Here is a 20391-nt window from a genome sequence, read left to right on the forward strand (position 1 = left end):
GTGATAAGCAATCTCTTTTGTTTTGAATTCTTTTGAAGTCTTGTGAGAATTAGCAAAAAGTGTTCGTTATTACCGGAGAAACCAGCCTGCTCGGCGCCATTTTAAAAGCCTCTGAGTAAATAATTTTTCGGAGGAGAAAAAGAGAAGAAGCTAAAATGTTGATAAGCAATTATTGTCCTCGCAGTAAACGGATTCAGCTCGTGATAAGATTAAATCAAACAAAACTTAGAGCAGAGTGGGAGAGACCTACTTTGTCCTGCACAAGGCAGTTTGAAGTTCCCAGCACGGACAGCCGTTCTGCCTTGGGCTAGCCCCCCTTTCCTTGCAAGCACAAAAGCTGCAAAAATCGAAGAGCATTTGCCAGCAAAACAGTTTCTTCTTTCCCTCTTGCCTGAAGGATAAGAAAACCTGATAAGACGTCAGATGGAAGATCCTCTAATCAGGTACGTAGCCAGGAATTCGGAGGCAGCTGATTTTTTGCTGCTTCCACCAGTAAGCTCCTCCCAGGAAGTTATTCTTAATAGTCACTAAGATATTAATCAGATATGGGAAAACATGCTGAAAGGAGTGAATGTGAATGGAAACTTGACACTTTCAATACAAACATGTTCAAGCTGACTTTAGCTCATAGTTTCTCTCCCCCCCCCCCCTCCCGGCTTAAAACGTAATGATGAATACTAGATAACTAAGTAAAAATCTTAAAATCTTGTTCACTGAGCTTACAGTTACATAACATGAATGGAAAAGTACTGAAGAAAAATACAGATTATGAGGTATATGATATACTACCATTAGTCTGAATATTAATTTCTCAATGCTTTCCTAGGATTGTTATAAACACAACACATTGCAGTTACCTATGCTGTAAGTAAGGTACACATGAGTCAGGCAAATCATCATTATATTTATGGTAATTGGGATAATAGAAAAAGTATTTTAATGACTAGGTCTTGGCTCTGGAATTCCCCTTAAAATAAAGGTCCTTTCATCCTCTCCTGAAATATTCAGAAATGAGTAGTTAGGAAAAAAATTAGCCTGCAATCTTAATTTGATTTGTCTTTCTTTAAAATATTTTTAAATATTTGGGTTAGCATTGTATTCTACATTTGTATTTCATATAAAAGGAAAATAAAATTTAAATGTAAAATAGTTAATTTTTATATTTGCTTTAGAACTCCTTAGTGCAGAGTATAAATATAGGGCGTATTTTTTTACATCAGTATCAGGAATTCCTGTGCATATTTATTTACTTCATTTTTGTCTACTTTTCTATTAAAAAAGCACTAATAATAACTCAATACAGACTACATTTTTAGAAGTAGGTAGTCATAATTAATATAAAATCAAGTATAAACAAAATATATGGAGAAATGAGTCACATTCATCAGATTAAACCAAGATCAGTTTAAATGAAGACCAACAGTTAACCAGGCCTTTGAATCTCCTATTCCTGCCAAGTTTGCTTCTATTGGTCCCTACTTTCTCTACATTAAAAAAAACCTAGTCATGTTCTTATAGAAAATTGATCTTTTATATAGGCTGATCCCAAGGCTGCGGGATTTTACAGGTAATCCTCAATTTAGGACCACAATTAAGCCCCAAATTTCTAAGAGAAACAGTTGTTAAGTGAATTTTGTCTCATTTTACAACCTTTCTTGCCATAGCTATTAAGTGAATCACTGCAGTTGTTGCTCTGTGAATATGGCCTCCCTATTGACTTTGCTAATACTAAGTACTGTTTGTAATCTCAGAGAATATTTTTGTTCATAATTCTCCATAATTGTATTTTCCTTTCCATTTTTAATAGAAGCAAGGCCTTTAAGCAGAAACAGAGTTACTTCCTCTTCACCATTTTTTTTTAAATGAAAACATATTAAATACAATCAATATATCTGAATATATTTACCTCAAAGTTCATCAAGAGAGAAATATACTAATTATATAAAGGAATTAATATGATTACTCTAATTTTTTCATTAATGTAGTAGTAATAACAATTTATTAAAGTTTTATGCTGTCTGATCTCCAGTGATTCTAAGCATTAGAATATTAGATGGAAGGAATATTATTCTGTCCCAAGTCTCATTCTTATGACATATAGGAAATAGATTTTAATTTGCTTTTTCTTATAGCCCTTGGTCAAGGAGGAGATGCGCCTGGTATCCATAATACATCAGATAGATCAAGAAGTGGGTATTGTTCCACGGGGCGCATATGTAAAATCTCCACTTGGACCTGTGCATGTGAACAGGAGCTTTGAAGGTAAAGTTGTGCGAGGACAGCTCTGTTGTCTTTGAACTCTAAAATGACTATAATTACATTACAAAATTAGGTTTTGTAATTCTGCTCAACAATCAGTCACAACTCATATATGACAGTGTGCATGGCAGATGCACAAGTTATGTGTTGTGCATATAAGGAAGCAGGATGTGTGTAAAGCACACATAAAAATTTCAGAATAGGAGAGGGTAAGTTATTGCTGCTGCTCAATTTTTTGCTGTATGTACTGCATAATAGAAATAGAAAAGTTAGCTTTTAGAGTTTTTCCACATAGTTCTTCACTTTTAGTGCACCAGAGCAAAGTGGAAAGATGTGAATATCAACCCATGCAGTTAGTTTCCAACTTCTGCTTCATGATTTATAAGTTCATGTCTAACATATTTATTGGTTCGAAATCTTGGTGGCTGTTGTATGGAACCCTCATGGGGAAAGGGCACTTTCTTCTTTAAGCCACGTTGACCTTCTCATTTAACAGTTTGAAGGCATGCAGGACCATTTTCTTTGTTCTTGCAAAATGCACACAAACGCACACACAAACACAAATGCTCAGGCTTTTTCACCATCTCAGTTGCAGAGTCTATGTATTGTGCAAATACACAAAAAATATGAAGCGATCTAGATGGAAGCTCCTCTTTCACCCCAGTGTTGTAAGTGCTGCTGTGAGGAAAAGGGGGTGGGGGAGGGACGCCGTTTGAACTCCTAGTTTATTATCTGGCAACCGTAGCTGTAAAATAAGGGGGAAAAGGCATCCTTCTCCAAGTTCATATTTTTGCTCAAGACATTCTAGCTATTCTAAGAAGTGCTGTTACCATGCTGACTAGGTTACAATAGTGCATAGGGAAACACTGAAGTTTCTTGTATACAAGAGTATAAAGCAGGGGTATGTATGCAGCACTTTTTGGATATTTTGTACTACATAGCTCCAGCTGATGAGAAGAACCATGGAATTTGTTCCAAACATCTGGAGGGCAGTAAGCTCCCTCTCTTTGCAGAATATAGTCTCATCTGTCATGAGCTATCCTATGCTGATGAGTACTATTTTCCATCTAGCAACATATGGGCTTAGCTGAATGTTCACATTTGCTGTACTGACATAAACCTAACGGGAATATGTAAAAAAAATAAGAGGTAGAAACCTTATGTATATTATCTTCAGGTGTACAAGTAAAGGTGGGATATCAATCAGTCAAATAAATAACATGTCTAAATTGTTCATAGTTCAATTAAGAAAGTGAACTCTCATTAATTGAAGAATGGTAATATATTAAAAGAGGCTACTGAGCAGTTCTGATTTTCTTTTTTCACTTTCATCAACAGGTTTGTCCCTGACAGAAGCAAAAAAGTTAAGCTCCTATTTCCATTTTACTGAGCCTGTAAAATTGAAGAATAAAACTCTGCTGGAAAAAGCTGACTTGGATCCAGCCATTGACTTTTTGGATTCTCTTGAACATGATATCCCTAAAGGTAGGAAAAAGTACTATCCCACATGCAAAATGAAAAAGGCAGAGGGTGGCATTTAGGGCCTAGTAAAGAAGAAGTATTTGGCTTTTGTTGTGTAAAAGAAACAATTGTTAATTTCATATGTTTCACTCAGCATGTTTTAACCATTCCGCTTTTGGATTAACCTTCATTTCTCTTATCCTTAAACTGAAATTGGGAAAGATGATAGAGATGCATATAAATGAATTAATTCTTTGACTCGAGCTTAATTGAGTGGGAATTTGTGTATGATGTTTCCATTTTTAAAATTTATTCACCTCTCTGAATATATGAGTTTATTTTGAAGAGGCATAACTGTTTTTCATTACAGCAATTCTCAAAATAGAAAACAAAATCAAATAATATATTTTATGCTATACGAAACTTTGCAGAAGAGCCTGCATGCTTTGTGGAAGACTCTCTTTGAATTGTTAAAGCAGCTTCAGAAGATTCACCAGTTGTCTTAATATTCATCTGTACACACAGACAACACTTTTACTAGCAAAGTTTCTGAAATTACTGAGCCTTTCACAGGACATGTCTGTTTTAGCACTTTGAGAAAAGGTGCTATAAAGTGCCAGTATGTTTTGCGAAATACCTTTTTCAAATGCTTTCTGTAGTCCTAAGATAAATGCATGCAGCCATTCAGCTCTGGCATACATTTTTCCTAAATAAGACAATTAAATAATAACCAGTAAATCAGATTCCACAGACATGTAACACATGCAAAAACTAAAATTCTGCACCAGTCTTCATTAAGGATGTAAAAAATCAACACAATTTCTTTTTTAAATGAAATGATTTGATGAAGTGAAAACCATCAGGACATCAATGGGCTTATATTGTCATTTTTGAAATAATTTGTAACTTGAAAAAGTGGAAAGCTGGGTCCATAAAGTACAGGTACTCTTCAACTTACAACCACAATTGAGCCCAACATTCATGTTGCTAAGTGAGACATTTGTTAAATGAGTGTTGTCCCATTTTACATATTTTGCTTGATTTGTTAAGTGAATCACAGCAGTTGTTAAGTGAGTAATGCAGTTGTTAAGTGAATTGACTTACCCATTGACATTGCTTCTCAGAAAGTCACAAAAAGTGATTGCATGGCTCCAAAACACTGGGGTGGTCATAAATAGGAGTCAGTTGCCAAGCAACTGAATTTTGATCACATGACCATGGGGGCCCTGCAATGTTGTGTGAAAAATGGTCATGACTCCCTTTTTTAGTGTCGTAACTTTGAACAGTCATTAAATGAACTGTTGTAAGTCGAGGACTGCCCGCATATGTTATGGTTAGTAGTGTACAAAAATATGCACCTTGAAAAATCAGGTATAATCTTAGGAAAATTAGATACAGTACCAATTTTATAGAAAACCGGAGAGAATCTGCTTAAGGATTGAATTTAAATGGAACTGCCACATTCCTTTTTTATATAATAACAAAATAATTTTTCGGTGTTGTGCTTTTTTAAACAAGAGCCATACAAAGCCTGTCACATCTTTTCAGTGGGCAGTTTTGTCTGCTTCATGTGTCAACACCCTGAGCTGTTTAAACTCTTCTGTTTCCTCCTAATTAGGAAGGGTTTGTAGCAGCCGATGTCCTGCTGTGTGAGATAAGACTCTCAGTGATAGAGGAGCTTTTATGAGCATTTTACATGCCCCTTCCATCCACTCTTGCTTTGTCTTATCTAAATGTGGCCTTGTTAACTCTAACCTTCTATCTTGGGGAGGTTTGGTTCAAACTTTTCTTTGATGAACTATTGCACTTAAGCTACATAGTAATCTGCAGCAGTCTGAGCTGTGCAGAATGGTGACCATACACTTGTTATGGTATGCAAAATGTTTAGCTCCTAAGGCAATGTATATCCATGGTTATTTAACTGATGCCATTTCTTCTGCTTCCTTGACTTGTATTTAATAAGATGTTAAAGCAAGATGCTCACAGAGTGGAATTATGAAAACTAGGTTTAGGGTAGGAACTGATTTGTAGCAAAGATTTTGCCTTGTATCTGAATTTTTGTTTCATTCTTTTTACTTGGCAACTGCATTAGATTTAGCACAATTATGCCATCTCAAAGTATGTTTGAAACCATTGTTTTTATTTCAGGTTGTTTGTTTATGAGCTGAAATTGGTAAATTGAAATTAGGGACAATTTTAAATTTTAAAATACTTTTAAGGGATAGATTTCTGCCTTTAGAATATCATTGCAAAAAAGCAGAAAGAGAAATAAAAGTTATCATATCAGTGAATCATTGTCTCTTTTAAAATATTTAGATTGTCCCCTACCTTTCTTGACCATAGTGATTCTTTCATCCCACCATTCTTTTTATTATCACAAACTTGTCTGCCTCATGAGCAGGGATTAGTATAGTGAATTATGTAATGTAATGTAATACACTATGTTATGAAATATGATATGATATGGGATGGACAGTACTACCAGCAGATGGATTTGCAGTTGGCTGACCAACTGCAGCATATGATCCTCAATGGAACTGCATCTACATGGAAGGAAGCATGCAGTGGAATATCTCAAGGTTCTGTCCTGGACCCAATGCTCTTCAACATCTTCATAAACCTAGATGAGGAGATTGAAGGGGTATTCATCAAGTTTGCAGATGATACCAAACTAGGGGGAATTGCTAACCCTTTGGAAAACAGACTCAAGCTTCAGAAGGATCTTGACCAACTTGAGTGTTGGGCCTTATCCAACAAGAATTAGTTCATTGATGAGGGGGGAAAAGTGACTTTTCTCACCACTGAACTGCACCTTTGGAAGACAGGCTTAAGATTCAGAAGGATTTTGACAGACTTGAACATTGGACTTTATCCAACAAGATAAAGTTCAGCGGTGAGAAAAGCAAATTTGTGCACTTGGGCAGGAAAAACCAAATGCACAGAAGAGGCAGCAGCTGGCCCAACAGTAATAACTGTAAGAGGGATCTAGGTGTCCTAGTGCACCACCACTTACATATGAGCCAGCAGTGTGCTGCAGCTGCCAGAAAATTCAATGCAGTCCTAAGCTGCTTCAATACAGAGAGAGAGCATCAGGAACATGAGAATTGATAGAACCACTCAATACTCCATTAGTAAGGCCACACTTAGAATTCTGCATCCAGTTCTGGTCCCTGTGATAGAAAGATGCTGAGACCTCAGAAAGAGTTTAGAGAAGAGCAACAAAGATGAGAAGAGGTCTGGAGGCTAAACTGAATGATGAACAGCTAAGGCAATTAGATATGTTTAGCCTAACAAAGAAAATGCGTAGTAGTGACATGATAGCTGTCTTCCAATATTTGAAAGGCTGTCACAGAGAAGAGTGGGTTGATTTATTCTCCAAAGCACCTGATGGCAGGGCAAGAAGCAGTGGGTGGAAGTTAGAGATACAACTTGGAACTAAGGAGAAACTCCCTGACAGTGAGAACAATTATTTAATGGAACAGAGGAACTTCTGGAGTTGTGGATGCTCCATCAGTTGTGGTTTCAAGAAAAGATTGGATAACAATTTCTCTGGGATGGAATAAAGATTCCTGCCTGGGGCAGGGGGCTGGACTAGAAGACCTCTGAGGTCCCTGCCAGTCCTATGATTCTACAAAAAACTAATCCAATCCAATCCATTGCAATCCAATATAATCTTCCATTCAGTATAAAGCTCATCACATTAAATCATAATATAGTTTATTTGCTTGTGCATATCTTATGACATAACAGGAATTGCGTTTTACATGACCCAGTCATTGTTTAGTTGATGATGAAGTATACAGATTTTGGAAGCAAAATGTTGGGGTGAAAAAGGAAAATATTTCCACAGCAATCTATATGGCTTGAAGCAAGACTTCCATCATTCATATTGTTCTGTATAGATGATGTTGCTATATAGCCTGGAGTTTGTAAAATTATATAACATTCATTCATGTTACCATAAATACATAATCAAAGATATATTCAGATTGCTGGGGAAAGAACTATTTTTTTTTTAAAAAAGGCAAATTGTGTGAAAGCAAATTTTTCTTCTCTTTATTTTCCTCAAAGAAAGCTTTTGCAGGAAGATACAGGAAAAAAATCGCACAGAAATGATCATGGAATGATGACTCTTGTGTCTGGGAGAATGTAAACATGTCTCACTACAGAGCTGTGAAATCTGAAATATGAGAAGCAGATTCAGCAAATGTAGGCTTCCTATGGATGTTTTGTTTCTCAAATGTAGCAGATGTGAGAATCACTTCTCGATGCTAAACATATGGTGTAATTTTGTATTGTACAAATTGCTGACCTGGATTTTGTCTATAATTACAGTAAGTTGGCATGCTTTTAGAATTAGTCTCGGGATATAGATCTTCCTAACATACATGTGGCAGTAGTTCAATACAGTACTATATTTTAATAATAGTCTCTTTGAACTACATGTGACTTGTGCATATGCCAGCTTTTTCCACACTAGGTAAAGATGATGGACATACTGTAGCTCATTACTAAAACTGAATTCTGGTTTCAGATTGGCATTAATCTTTTTTTCCAGGCCACTGAGAGTTAGCTGAATTGTATAATATTGAATTACTGACAGGAGGGGCCAAGGATTATCTGGCATGGGCTCAGGAAGAGGGTCTTTCTGTCATAGTGCTCGCCCTTTGAAACATCATTCCCTCCAGAAATTAGAATGGGCCCAATCCCATTGGCCTTTTGTAAAGGCCTTTAAAGGCATGGTTTCATCACTGGGCCTGAGGATCTGAATGTGTGGTAAGCCTGTGCAATGGCTGTGTTTGTTTATCATTAGTATTTTTGTTTTTTCACTTGTAATCTTTTGGCTGCTGATTACATGTCTGTTCTTGTATTTATTATTTAACTTCTCCACCCCTACCCCCACCCCATGCTGATAGCTACCCAAAATAATAAATTTGAGATAGGTGGCTATAGAAACAGAGAAAATAATAAACAGATAAATTAATTTACATTCATGTATCTAGCAATGAATGGACTGTTGGTGGAATTTCTCCAAATATTTGCAGTCTTTGTGATATTGTTTTTCTGGGTCTTGAAAAAGCTACAAGTACTGGGAGGACTGAGGCTGAAAAACATGAACCTGCTTTATCTCTAAGCATTAGCACAGCTAATTAATTCCCCTTCAAAGCCCCCCTCCTAAAGTGATTAATCCCCTATCAAGCTCTGTCTCCAGCCCTTCAAGAGGCCTAAGTCTGCCAAGGTATTTACGGCCCCTTAGCCAGCAAGCAGACGGCAAGGCAGCTTGTTATCGGGATAGGATGGAAGTGGTTCCAAGACAAATGGCCGCCTATCTCCCAAGTGGCCTTGCAAAACCCAACAAAGTGCTGTGCTGTGCTGGCCACCTACTTTCCTCGTCCTCCTCTCTCCCCTAACGTTTCACAGATGTGACCCGAGCCTTCCCCCTTCATAGTTTAACACTAAGCAGCACCTCCACAGTCCTGTGAAAGATGGGAGCCAAAGCACTTTACTTTTGAGTCTGCCAAAAGCCACATGGGGACAAGACCCTTTCAAGCTGTTTTATGAAACTAAAAGGGCGGTTAATGGATGTGGGTGAAATAATGGTGTTGGGGAAAATAATAGGACTGGGAAGGGAATGAATCTGGAAAGATGGAGTGGAACAGAGTCAAAGGAAAAGTGAGTCTGGTGCATTTGTCAGTAGAGAAGGGCAGCATTCAGAATCTCTACTTTCCAAACTTGGAAATGGTACAACGCTCAACAAAAAAGAAAAATCCATGAAGCAATGCCAGGATCCATGGATATGAGTTGCTGAAGTAGCAAACTCATTTGACGGTTGAAAAAATAAATTATTCCCCAGACTGGAGGGATATAATAATCTGGCTGCCAGCCAAGATAGCAGGTAAATGGACTTTGTCTTTCCTTGTCTTCAAACTGTTTAAACTTTGGGGTGCTATGCCAACCAACTCCAGTAGGGGGCGCTGTGGTGCCAGGCTCAATAGCACTGCAGGAACAAACCCTAATGAAGTAATATGAGAAAGTTTTGGACTCTTTTAGTGAGGTGAAGACAGAGGAACCAGACTGTGTGTGGTATATATTGACCTCTTGAACTATGGATATGGAGAGGAGACTGTCAGCTCCGCTGGAGCTCACACAATTTTCAAAAAGGCATATTGGCCTTTTCAGTAGATTTCTTTAGTACCACCATTTTATGTGTTCAGATCAAGATCTCCCATGATTTTTCTTATCAAAGGCCGCACACTCAGCCTCTTCATGCCAAGAATTTTATCTGACATTTTGCTATTCCTACACTGATCATAGGGTGTTCCCTGGAAGTATGTTTTTTTTTCTTGGAATCAATCCTTATGGAACATAGTAACATGAACAGAATCATTCGGAATTACTGCTTTTCATTTTTTCAACCACCCATATTTTCCCTGTACTATTGAATATTTGAGGACACAGACACAGCATTTTAGCATTTCAAGAATATAGTTGCAGATTATTTTTCATATTTTAACTAAAGGGATTTAACTGACCCTCTGCCAGATATATACCATGATTCCTGATTCACCTTTTCTTTCAATGTTGTTATACAGTTGAAGTGTCTCTTCAAACATTAGGTAAATCTAACATTTGCCATTGTTTCTGTTTCAAATTGATGTTATAAGCAGATGTACTGAAAAATGACTCCATCATCATTCAATATTGGTTTGCTAACTAGAGATGATGGACAAAATAGTTCAGTAACATTTGGAGGACACAGATTGATCACCTTTGTATTTAGGGCAATGTTAGCTTGATTATTTAAAAATATATCAAGTATAGTTATTAGCTGGTTTCTGTGTGATCTTTTTATTTTTTTAAAAAGTAATTTATTATTTATTATTATACCACCTAATAGAGATAATAACTAACATTAAAAACAGAGATGGAGAAAAGTATATGGGATGTAATGCTAAAGAAAGACTTAATATGACTCAGTGAATTATTTTTATATGGAAGGCATTCAAGACCAATTTTATCCATATGTTTTATTGAGCAGGACAAACAAAAATAGCATTCACTCATTTTTTTAAATGAGAATTTTAAAAACCCCATTATGACATAGTTATTCAATGGTCTTGCTTTTAGTCTTGGCAGTATATTCACAAAATTTCAAGAATAGCTATAAGAGGATTGCTGTGAAAATAAATGTTCTGGTAGTAAGTCATATCTGAAATTCATGTTTACAATTTATTATATTTTCTGATATGATGTAATAGAAATGAAAGAACCAATACCTTATCATCCCAGATTTAGAGATTCTTTAAAAGAAAAAGGCTACCACAATATTTGGTGTAATAAAAGAGAGATTAAGATCAAGTTTATATACATGATATAGAGAGCTGTAATGAAATTCCCATTAAATATCCAAGCAACAGGCTGCCATAAAATGGACATTGTTTGAACTGATAATTTGCAGGTTTTTTTCTTAAAAGGATTACATCATGTAATCCTAGAATTGCTGAGAATCTATACCTAATTTAAATAGATTAGTTCTCTTTTTTTTAGATGACATGGGGAGCTGTGATTTATTTCAAATAGGAAGGAAACATTTCCATTCATTTTCTTATAGTTGAAAGTAATATAGCGAAGCCTATTTATTGCTGTATATTCATGGTTTGGGAAAAAAAGCAGATAAGGGATGAAAAGAACAAAAAGTTCAGCAACCTATGACCCAAAGGGTGGATCTTTATTGCTACCCTAAATCATCTGGCTCATAGTTCCAAAAAGAAATAGCATATCTACCTGGTCCATTGTAGTCCTTAAAAAGAATTCAAGTTTGTAACTTTGTCTCAGGCTTGATATAGACCTGTATTATTTTAATAAATTGTAATGATTTGGATCATGTTAAGAGTATGCTTACACTGTAAATACATGTATGTATTTTATAACATACCTTTGGTTACTCATCTCTTTCTCCGGGAGGAAGGGAGAGAGGGCGGGAGGGAGGGAGGCAATGGTGGATTCTGGATCCTGTTGCAACCGGTATGGTTGCAACTGGGCCCTGCATCCTCCACATGAACACGTGTGGCACAGGCGCACATGCGCCCAGCGCACGCATGCGTCTTACCATCCAGTGACGCCTCTGCAAGCCTCCACGATGCTCCAGCTGCTTGGCGGAGCATCACACAGATGCTGTACGTACCATGCGTGTGTGCGGAAGTGCCAAAGGGTTTAAAGACAGGTAAAGAGCATGGCTGGTTGGGTGGGCCCTCCGGAGCACTGTATTGGAATGGTATATGGTGCTCCGGGCAGGCTCCGGTACGCCTCTACCAGGCGTACTGCCTGCAACCCACTACTGGATAGAAGGTGAGAAGGAGGGAGGGAGGGAGGGAGAGAGAGAAGAGGAGAGAGATGGGCCCATCATCTACTCACAGACATGGCCTCTGGCCCCACATTAGCAAGATCTCTATGTACAGGTATAGTAGTATAGATTTATTGGAATGTAAGGCTATCAGAAATGGAAAAGGATGAATAGCAGTCAGAAAGAAGGATAACAAACTTTAATATAATGCAAATACCACTTTGGTTTTGACATCGATTGGCATCTGGGAATCCTCAGATCATCCACTTCAAATAAATCCTACTTTTCTAATGCATGAGTTTTATGCAGAGATGTGTAGAGTTACTTTCATATCTCGGATCTTGAGGAATGCAAGAAACTTTTGTCATCCGGGGGTCTTATCCTGTATATCAACCAGACATCAGAATAACTCCACCATGACTGATCTTTAGGAATGCTTTAAAAACAAACCTGTTCAGAAGGGCATTAATTTAAAACCTACTATCAATATACCTATTATTATCTGTTATAGTAATTTATGACACGGTTTCTATATTTATTATCAATATATTTATTTTGTTTTTTGTATATGTGGATCCATTTAGAAATTGACAACATATTATGTAATATGCCATAATGTGAGGCTTAGATTCAAACCAATGATAGAGAAACTTAGATGTCTTTAATTAGTTACAAGATTTAGCATATGAAAAGCAGAGAAGTGGAAAACTATCCAAGTTAGTCAATGATTTTTGTAGATTAGAATATTCCTTTTTATTGGACAGTTAGCAGATTATTTGATGGGGTAAAATATTTGCCAGACTGATACACTCTTAGAGTATCTTATTTTAGTTTGGGATAGACTATTCAGAACAGTCTTTTAATCATAATGGAACAGCCAATTACTGTTTTTCTTAAGTCAAAACCAATAATCAAATCACGACATGAGGTGGCTATAACATTTGTAAAAGATAAATATTTTAACTTGATTTAAGAAACGCCAAAAATACAAAAAGCCCTCTATTATTATTGTTGCTGAAATAACTATTATTGTAAAAGAAAAGAATATCTAAAAACCAGAAAAAGTAGAAGAATCATAACGCTGCAACAAAGCAAGTCATTGTTTCTTTGATCATCTGATGAATCTTCTAACCAAGGGTACAAATTTGAAAAATTTACTTCAGTTTGGAAACTAACAATAATGTTTAAAAGAGGCCCAATTTCATTTGATATGAAGAATGAGGCAAAAGACTATTTCCACTATCTTCTGCTTGATCAATAGGATTTGAAGAACTGTGAAGATGATATATTAATCCAGGGGCTTTTCAGGTAGATGCTACGTGCTGCCTAGCATGTTCCAAAGTTGTTTCTATAGCAACTGCCTTTGCTGTCTCTATTAAAATCCTGCAGAAGCATATAACTAAGAAGAAAGGTTCCATGTAATTTAAGGGCCCTCAGAACTTATGACTGGAATCTTAGTGATTACTTGGAAAACTTTTTGTTCTGAATACTTTTTAAAAATAATATACTTGGACGTGAACGGAAGAATTAATAGACTAGAATCTGTACTGTTTTATTAGCACAGACTGCTCCAAGACTCCGTCTTTTAATAATGTTGTTATGTCGTCCCCGCGAATTAGATAAACAGTCACAAAATTGTAACTCAGGGTTCATAGTTTGTAAGTCATGAACCTTTTAAAAGACTTGCAAAATATGCACAACTAGGCTGTATTCATTATCTAAAAATTTACAGGATAGGATGTGATAAGGCTCAGACTTAAGCTCCAAATTGAATATGTTTTAGCAAGAAATATTGGGAACTACCTTTGCCATACAGCAGTTACTACTGTTATGTAAATGGGAAAATATGATTTTAGTCAACTGTCCATTTTGATAATGAAAGCATGCAGTACTTTTGTGGCTCATTCCTCTTTTCTGATATTAACACTAGAAGCTGGAGAGGGATATTCTGCTAGCTGTTGAAGTTCAGTACTTATCCATCAAGTCCCTTCTCCATAAGTGCTACATCTCAGGACTGCATTTTCAGTCCTGCTACAGTTCATGTTGTGAGTACAAGGATAGGTACTGACTATGATTTATCACTTCTCAAGGACAAGCACAATTTGTCCCTTGGGAATAATTTAGAGAAAAGTTCACAGTAGATCTTCATAGATTAAAAAAGTTATTAGATGAATGCTTTCCTATCATGGCAGTTAAGAGGCTGAAATATTTATCCAAGAACTTCTCTTGGAAGCATTTTTATAGATTGATACTAGTTTATTTAGTGGTCCATGGTGATATGCACAATGAATACAAAATAGATTTAAGTAGCTTGTTTTTAACAAAGAATTATAATAGAAAATGAGATTTTTGCTGTTATATGAAGTGACTTTTAAGAATGTGATTATTAAATTAAGCTTTTCATTTCACTACTGATAATCAAATGTAAAAATATGTTCAGATATGTTTTGAAAGGCATACATAATTTTAATTATATGATATTATTTATCAGACTTATATACCCATCTCACAAATGTGACTCTGGGTGGCATACAATAAGACAGCCAATTAAAACAAAGCAGTTAAGCACAAATATAAATATAATATGGAGAATACCCTACATCCAATGTTAACAATCTTGTGGGCTCCCCTTTTCCTGGGATCACCAAATGTACTGGAAGAACCATGTTTGCAGGGATTTTCTAAATGCCATTTTCCCTCTTCTGTGGGAAAATGATGTTAATAATGCATCATATTAAACACCATTAAATGGATAGTATGGATTGCCCTTCCAGATAAATCTGTACAAAGTGCATAAGCTTTGGGAAAACTATACTAGTTGTATAATATTGATACTATATTTGACACTATAATGATATCTATAGAGCCGTGGTGGTGGAGTGGTTAGAATGCAGAGCTGCCAGCAGTTCAATCCTGACTGCCTCAAGGTTGACTCAGCTTTCCATCCTTCTGAGGTTGGTAAAATGAAGATCCAAATTGTTGGGAGCAATATGCTGACTCTGTAAACTGCTTAGAGAGGGCTGTAAAACACTATGAACGGTATATAAGTCTAAGTGCTACTGCTATGCTAGATATATAGGGAAAGATACAAACAGTATAAAATCTAAATGGAACTTCACAGATGAACGCTACCAAAATAAACTAATGTAGTTCTGTTGAAATTCTAACATCTGTGAAGTGATGACCAAATTTTTATGAACTTAGCCAATTTTATATGCATCATAAATGTGTGTTTATATAATTCTGCTACTCTCTTAATTATAATAACTTCTGAGTCAGGTGTTCTTGTTTTTATTATCCTGATACTACCTTTTGGGACCATCAAATTTTACTAAATGATGACTTACTTACTTTCCCGCCAAGCACCGCACCAGAACATAAACTTTGAAATATATCCAAAGCAGAAGTGTTATGGAAGAATGGGTTTGGAGTAGATCAGCTCTCTGTTGTTTCAAGTGCTTCCCAATTTAACATTAGTTTTTAAAATAATCTCGATAACTAACTTACAGTAGATATTTCAGGCTGGAGATCAGGCAGACATGAGGGTGAAATACGAATTTGGTGATAGACTAGACAAAAAGCAGAAGCCGAGAGGGAGGTAGATAGTTTCTGACAGATGGTACATCAAAAAGACAGTGGTTGGTTGAGCAAAAAAACATTCCAAGCAATGTCTTGTTTGAAAAATTGTAGGCACCTCCCTAGCATTCCCACCCATATTTGGCAGGGTGAAGACTAGCCTGCTCCAGAAGGGAATCGGAAGTTCACAATCTTCATCCAAAGGATAATTTTCCCAGGCTCTTTCCTCCCACACCGCTTTCCCCTTTTGGAGCTCAGTCAGGCCATTTTTTTTTAAGTGAGGCAACATTAGGTTTGGGTATCTCTGCCAAGTGCAGCTTGAAAAGCAAATTTTCTTTATTATTTTAAAAAAATGTTTAAGAAGTAATTCTGCAAAGCCTCTTCCATGAATATATTATACATTTGATCTTCATCATAGCTGACATAATGCAGCTGGGGGTCCCATCAGCTACTTGAAGATTTGTCTATTTACTGCTGCTTTCCTTTATCCACCAAAGATAAAAACTTCAGTACTGACAATTGAGGTAGGAACTGCCCGTTTTACTTATAAGCATATCAGAATTGTCTAATTAACTAAGCTAGTAATTAAAAGAGATTAGCAGGCATTAATATTTGCCACAGTACAAGGAAAGCAAGTTTGTTGTAGTGGTTAAGGCATCAGGCTAGAAACTGGGAGACTGTGAATTCTAGTCTCATCTTAGGCACAAAGCTAGCGGGGTGATCTTGAGCCAGTCACTTTCTCTCATCCCTATCAGTTGTAGTGGGATGGACAGATATTCTTAGGAAAAGGTAGCCCTGCAAATAACCAGGTCCTTTAAAGGTGATAACCAGTATCCTAAAGAAGAAAACTGGCGGCAAGTTCAGCTTTTGCAAATAGAGGTGTAACATGGATGAACCAATGGGCACCTAATACTATGTGTGCTGTTGCATTCTGGACCACTTACAATTCCCGAGTGATCTTCAAGGAAAGCCCATATAAAACACATTGCAATAATCCAATTGGGAGGTGACTAAGGCATGAGTGACCACGAGCAGGGCCTCCCAGTTGAGGAAAAGGCACAGTTGGCATAGAAGACCTGCAGATCAGTGCATCTGTGAAACCCCACTCAGAGTCAAAGATGACAAATCAGCAGCCTTTGGGGGACCAAAACCTTAGAGCCATTCCATCTTGTCTAGATTGAGCCAAAGACAGTTTATCAGCGGCTTCATGCAGATGTTAAGAGGAGAGGGGAGAGACCCAAGCTCTGAGGCACCCTGTACTGCAGGGGCCTATGGCTTGATCTCCCCTTCCCCACTAACATCTCCTGGAATCAATCACAGAGAAAGGAGGAGGATCACCTCAAAATAGTACCTCCCATGCCCAACACAAAGTAATCATGCTCATAATTCAACACATTTTAAAGGATTTTCTCTCCCTATGAGAATTTATGAGTATTGAAGAAACTATAAAATGAATAGTATGATTCTTTATTCTTCATGTGTAAAATTTGACATTTGGATGGCTTACCTACACTGAAACAAAACAGTTGGATAAAAGAGCAGCAACAATAACAGCCCTTTATCCTAGGGCAGTGTTTCTCAACCTTGGTGATTTTAAGTCCCGTGGGCTTCAACTCCCAGAATTCCCCAGCCAGCTGGCTGGGGGATTCTGGGAGTTGAAGTCCACAGGACTTAAAATCACCAAGGTTGGGGAGCACTGCCCTAGAGTATTCTATGTGGCAAAAACCAGGTTGGTTTTTAGCAAGATTTACAGCCTTCATAGATCTCTAGTATTTCTTTTGTTTTCAGTCATGGTTTATCAATGTTATGAAAAAGTTTTTCCTCCTTTAATGCTTCTTGTCATTTGCTTCCTGATCATGGTTAGATGCTGGCAACAATCAACTCGAAAGCACCTATGAAAAATACCTATGTCTCTGTAGACAATTTGAATTTAAATTGAATGACTGATCTTTTAAAGGAACCTTTAAAGAAACCACATCTCCTTATTTGATAAAATACTTAGTTAAAATTTCATTAAATTCCGCCTTGAACTTGATTGTGTGATTTGTTTGTGTTGATTGTTAAGAAAAAAAAGGTAATGCTCAGTCTTGGATTAGGTGAGGCTTTGATTTTGCTGCTTCAAGTTTAACAAAGGAGAAACAGTGGATCTGACAGTTGTTTGGCAGGAATCGGGTAAAAAGTTATGCTTGTTATGTAGTTTTCTTCTTATAAAGGAAGCAGCTGCTCTATTCACCAGCTGTAATTTGTGAATGTCCTTTAATGGCAGTCCCAAAGAGGATATCCCAAGGCGAGTATGCGATGGAAATTAAATAGGGTGGGGGGAAGGCACAGATCATTATTGTAGGTTGAATTGGAGGGACTGGTCAGCTCAACTTTCAGAAAATAATAGTGTGTGTCACTGAAGTATTCAAAAGAGCACCATTGAGTAAATGATTATCTTAACACCAGAGTTACAGTATAGTGATCAGTATTGTTTATGTATTCAGTATTGTGGTATCTAATATAGATTCTTGAACACTCATTTTGATATGGAATTCAGACAGCACAAAGAATTTGCCACAAGAATAATATTGTATTAAGATATCCATAGTCCTTTTCCTAGGAACTACTGAATATTTCCCTCTGTGAATCTTTCTATTTAATATTTATTGGAAACATTCTCTAATTTTGGCAAGTTTCTTTGGATGAAGCATATCCAAAAAGTACCCCTTTTTCACTCCCATAGTTCTCTGATTATTAGTTCAGAACCCAGTTTTGGTTTGAATTATACTTTAATATTCTTGGCATCACCAAAGCATAAATTAACATTGAAACTAATCCTTTTACTACCTTATACTCCTTTTCTTCAAAGTTGGAACCACAAGACACCAAGGAAAATGAATTGCTCTGTAAACTAATGGAGGCATTGTGACTCTCTCTCTGCTGTTTCTTTTTCTTAATTTTACTTTCCGGGAACCAAAGCACTAATTTTACCCTTAGAATACCTTATCACAGTTCAAAACACAGTAGTATGATATTCCATACATATGAATTCTTGCTTTAGGGGGAAAAGACCACTTCTCTCTTCCTTACACCTTGCTATAAATTTAAGAAGGGATTGCCGTTATTAGAAAAGGAGAAGATAACTAATTTTTCACAGTGAAACAATATATCCTTTGCAATATATCCTGCAAAATATCCATAAAGAAGCAAATTATTATTGTTGGAGTAGAGTAGACATTTGTAGATAATTTATTTTAGGAGATAGATTTTGTTGCATACATGATGTACAATGACAATAAAGGCTATACTATAGATGAACATTATTGTTCACAGTTGTTCATATATACATAATACTGGTAGGTATTTTTAAAGGCTTAAATCTAATAGGAAGAACTGCATGAGGATTAAGATGACTCCCAGGAATATTGTATTTTTCTCCATTTCCAATATGTGAACAATGCATAGGAATAACGTTGTTGCAGATGTTGCATTTTATACAGGAAAGATTACTGCAGTTTCCCAATAAATTACTGTACATAGATTGTGTGGAACAAAGTATACGTGTTTGCTGCTCCCAATTCCTCTATTGCTGTTTTTCTGTTAAAGAATCTGTGATCTCATTGTATATGGTGATATTTGTAAATATTTGTTTTTTCCATAGGGTCTTGGAGCATCCAAGTAGAGAGAGGAGGCAGAGTAGTAGTGCTGCGAAGTCTACTCTGGCCTGGACTCACATTCTACCATATTCCTAATACTAAACAGCATGGTTATATTTATTTTGGCCATGGAGAGAAGAACATAGACTTACCCTTCATGTTGTGAAGTTCACAAACACAAGAAAATTAAGGAAGTTATGTCCTAATGTTGCAATTATTTTGTATTTATAATGTCTATATTTTTGATTAAATAAATCAGTGTGAAATCAGGCTACTTCTTTGTGATCCATATTTTAAAAACATGTAGAGTTTCTGAGAGTAGTTGAATCTTCTCACACCCACTTGCACTATTCAGGTGACCTTGAGGGCAACGATAAACCTCCAGGTGGCCCCAATGACTCTCAGAAAGAGTGCCAATGACCAGACAACTGCAAGGAATATAAATCCTACCATCCTCCACCATTCAGTCAGAACTGAAGAAGCTTCTTGGATGAGAAATGAAATGTCTTCAAGGAAAAACCTTTGGGACAACCATGACTGGATAATAGGATCTTTATAGACATTTATAATAGTGCACGCACGCACACAACAAATCAAAGATCTGGACATAGAGTTGAGGGTAGAAAAGCAGATGGGGCAGGGGTATATGCAAGAAGAATCAGAATCCTGCAGAAGCGTTACAAAAAAACCTGAAATGCAATCCTTAGCTGCATCCACAAAAGTATAGAGAGTCAAAATAGCTTTGTCAGGCCATACTGAGGATATTGCACCCAATTTTTGATGTGTATTTTAGGAATGACAAAGTAGTGTGTGTCCAGAGGAGAGTAACCAGATAATAAACTGTAAGGAAGGAAAATCTTAGATGAGGTGAAAAACAATTACTTAAATTACAAGGAAGCAGTTTGTGATTGGACAGGAAAATGTAATGCTACACTATTCAACAATAGGCTACTTAAGGAGATAGTGGACATTTTCTGGAGATATTTTAGCACTGGTATTCCTTGTACTGGGCAGGGATCTGGACTGTATGATTTTTTAAAAAGAACTCTTCCAAATCTTACATATTCTTCAGCAATTGTTTAGGGTAGTATAGGATGCAAATTGTAAAGGTAT

The 20391-nt window shown here is 36.6% G+C and overlaps 1 protein-coding gene across 1 annotated transcript in view; it reads left to right on the forward strand.

Annotated features, from left to right (window-relative positions):
• The window catches only part of RSPH9 (radial spoke head component 9), a 30976-nt gene extending 11299 nt beyond the window's left edge, over positions 1–19677 (forward strand). Inside the window, exons 3-5 of the mRNA XM_032216901.1 lie at positions 2133–2262; positions 3598–3744; positions 19284–19677. Coding sequence (XP_032072792.1) covers positions 2133–2262; positions 3598–3744; positions 19284–19444 — 438 coding nt within the window. The 3' untranslated portion in view covers positions 19445–19677. The remainder of the gene's footprint in view (positions 1–2132; positions 2263–3597; positions 3745–19283) is intronic.
• The last annotated feature ends 714 nt before the right edge of the window (positions 19678–20391 follow it).

The sequence above is a fragment of the Thamnophis elegans genome, chromosome 4 (assembly GCF_009769535.1).
Source record: "Thamnophis elegans isolate rThaEle1 chromosome 4, rThaEle1.pri, whole genome shotgun sequence".
NCBI classification, from domain to species: Eukaryota; Metazoa; Chordata; class Lepidosauria; order Squamata; family Colubridae; genus Thamnophis; species Thamnophis elegans.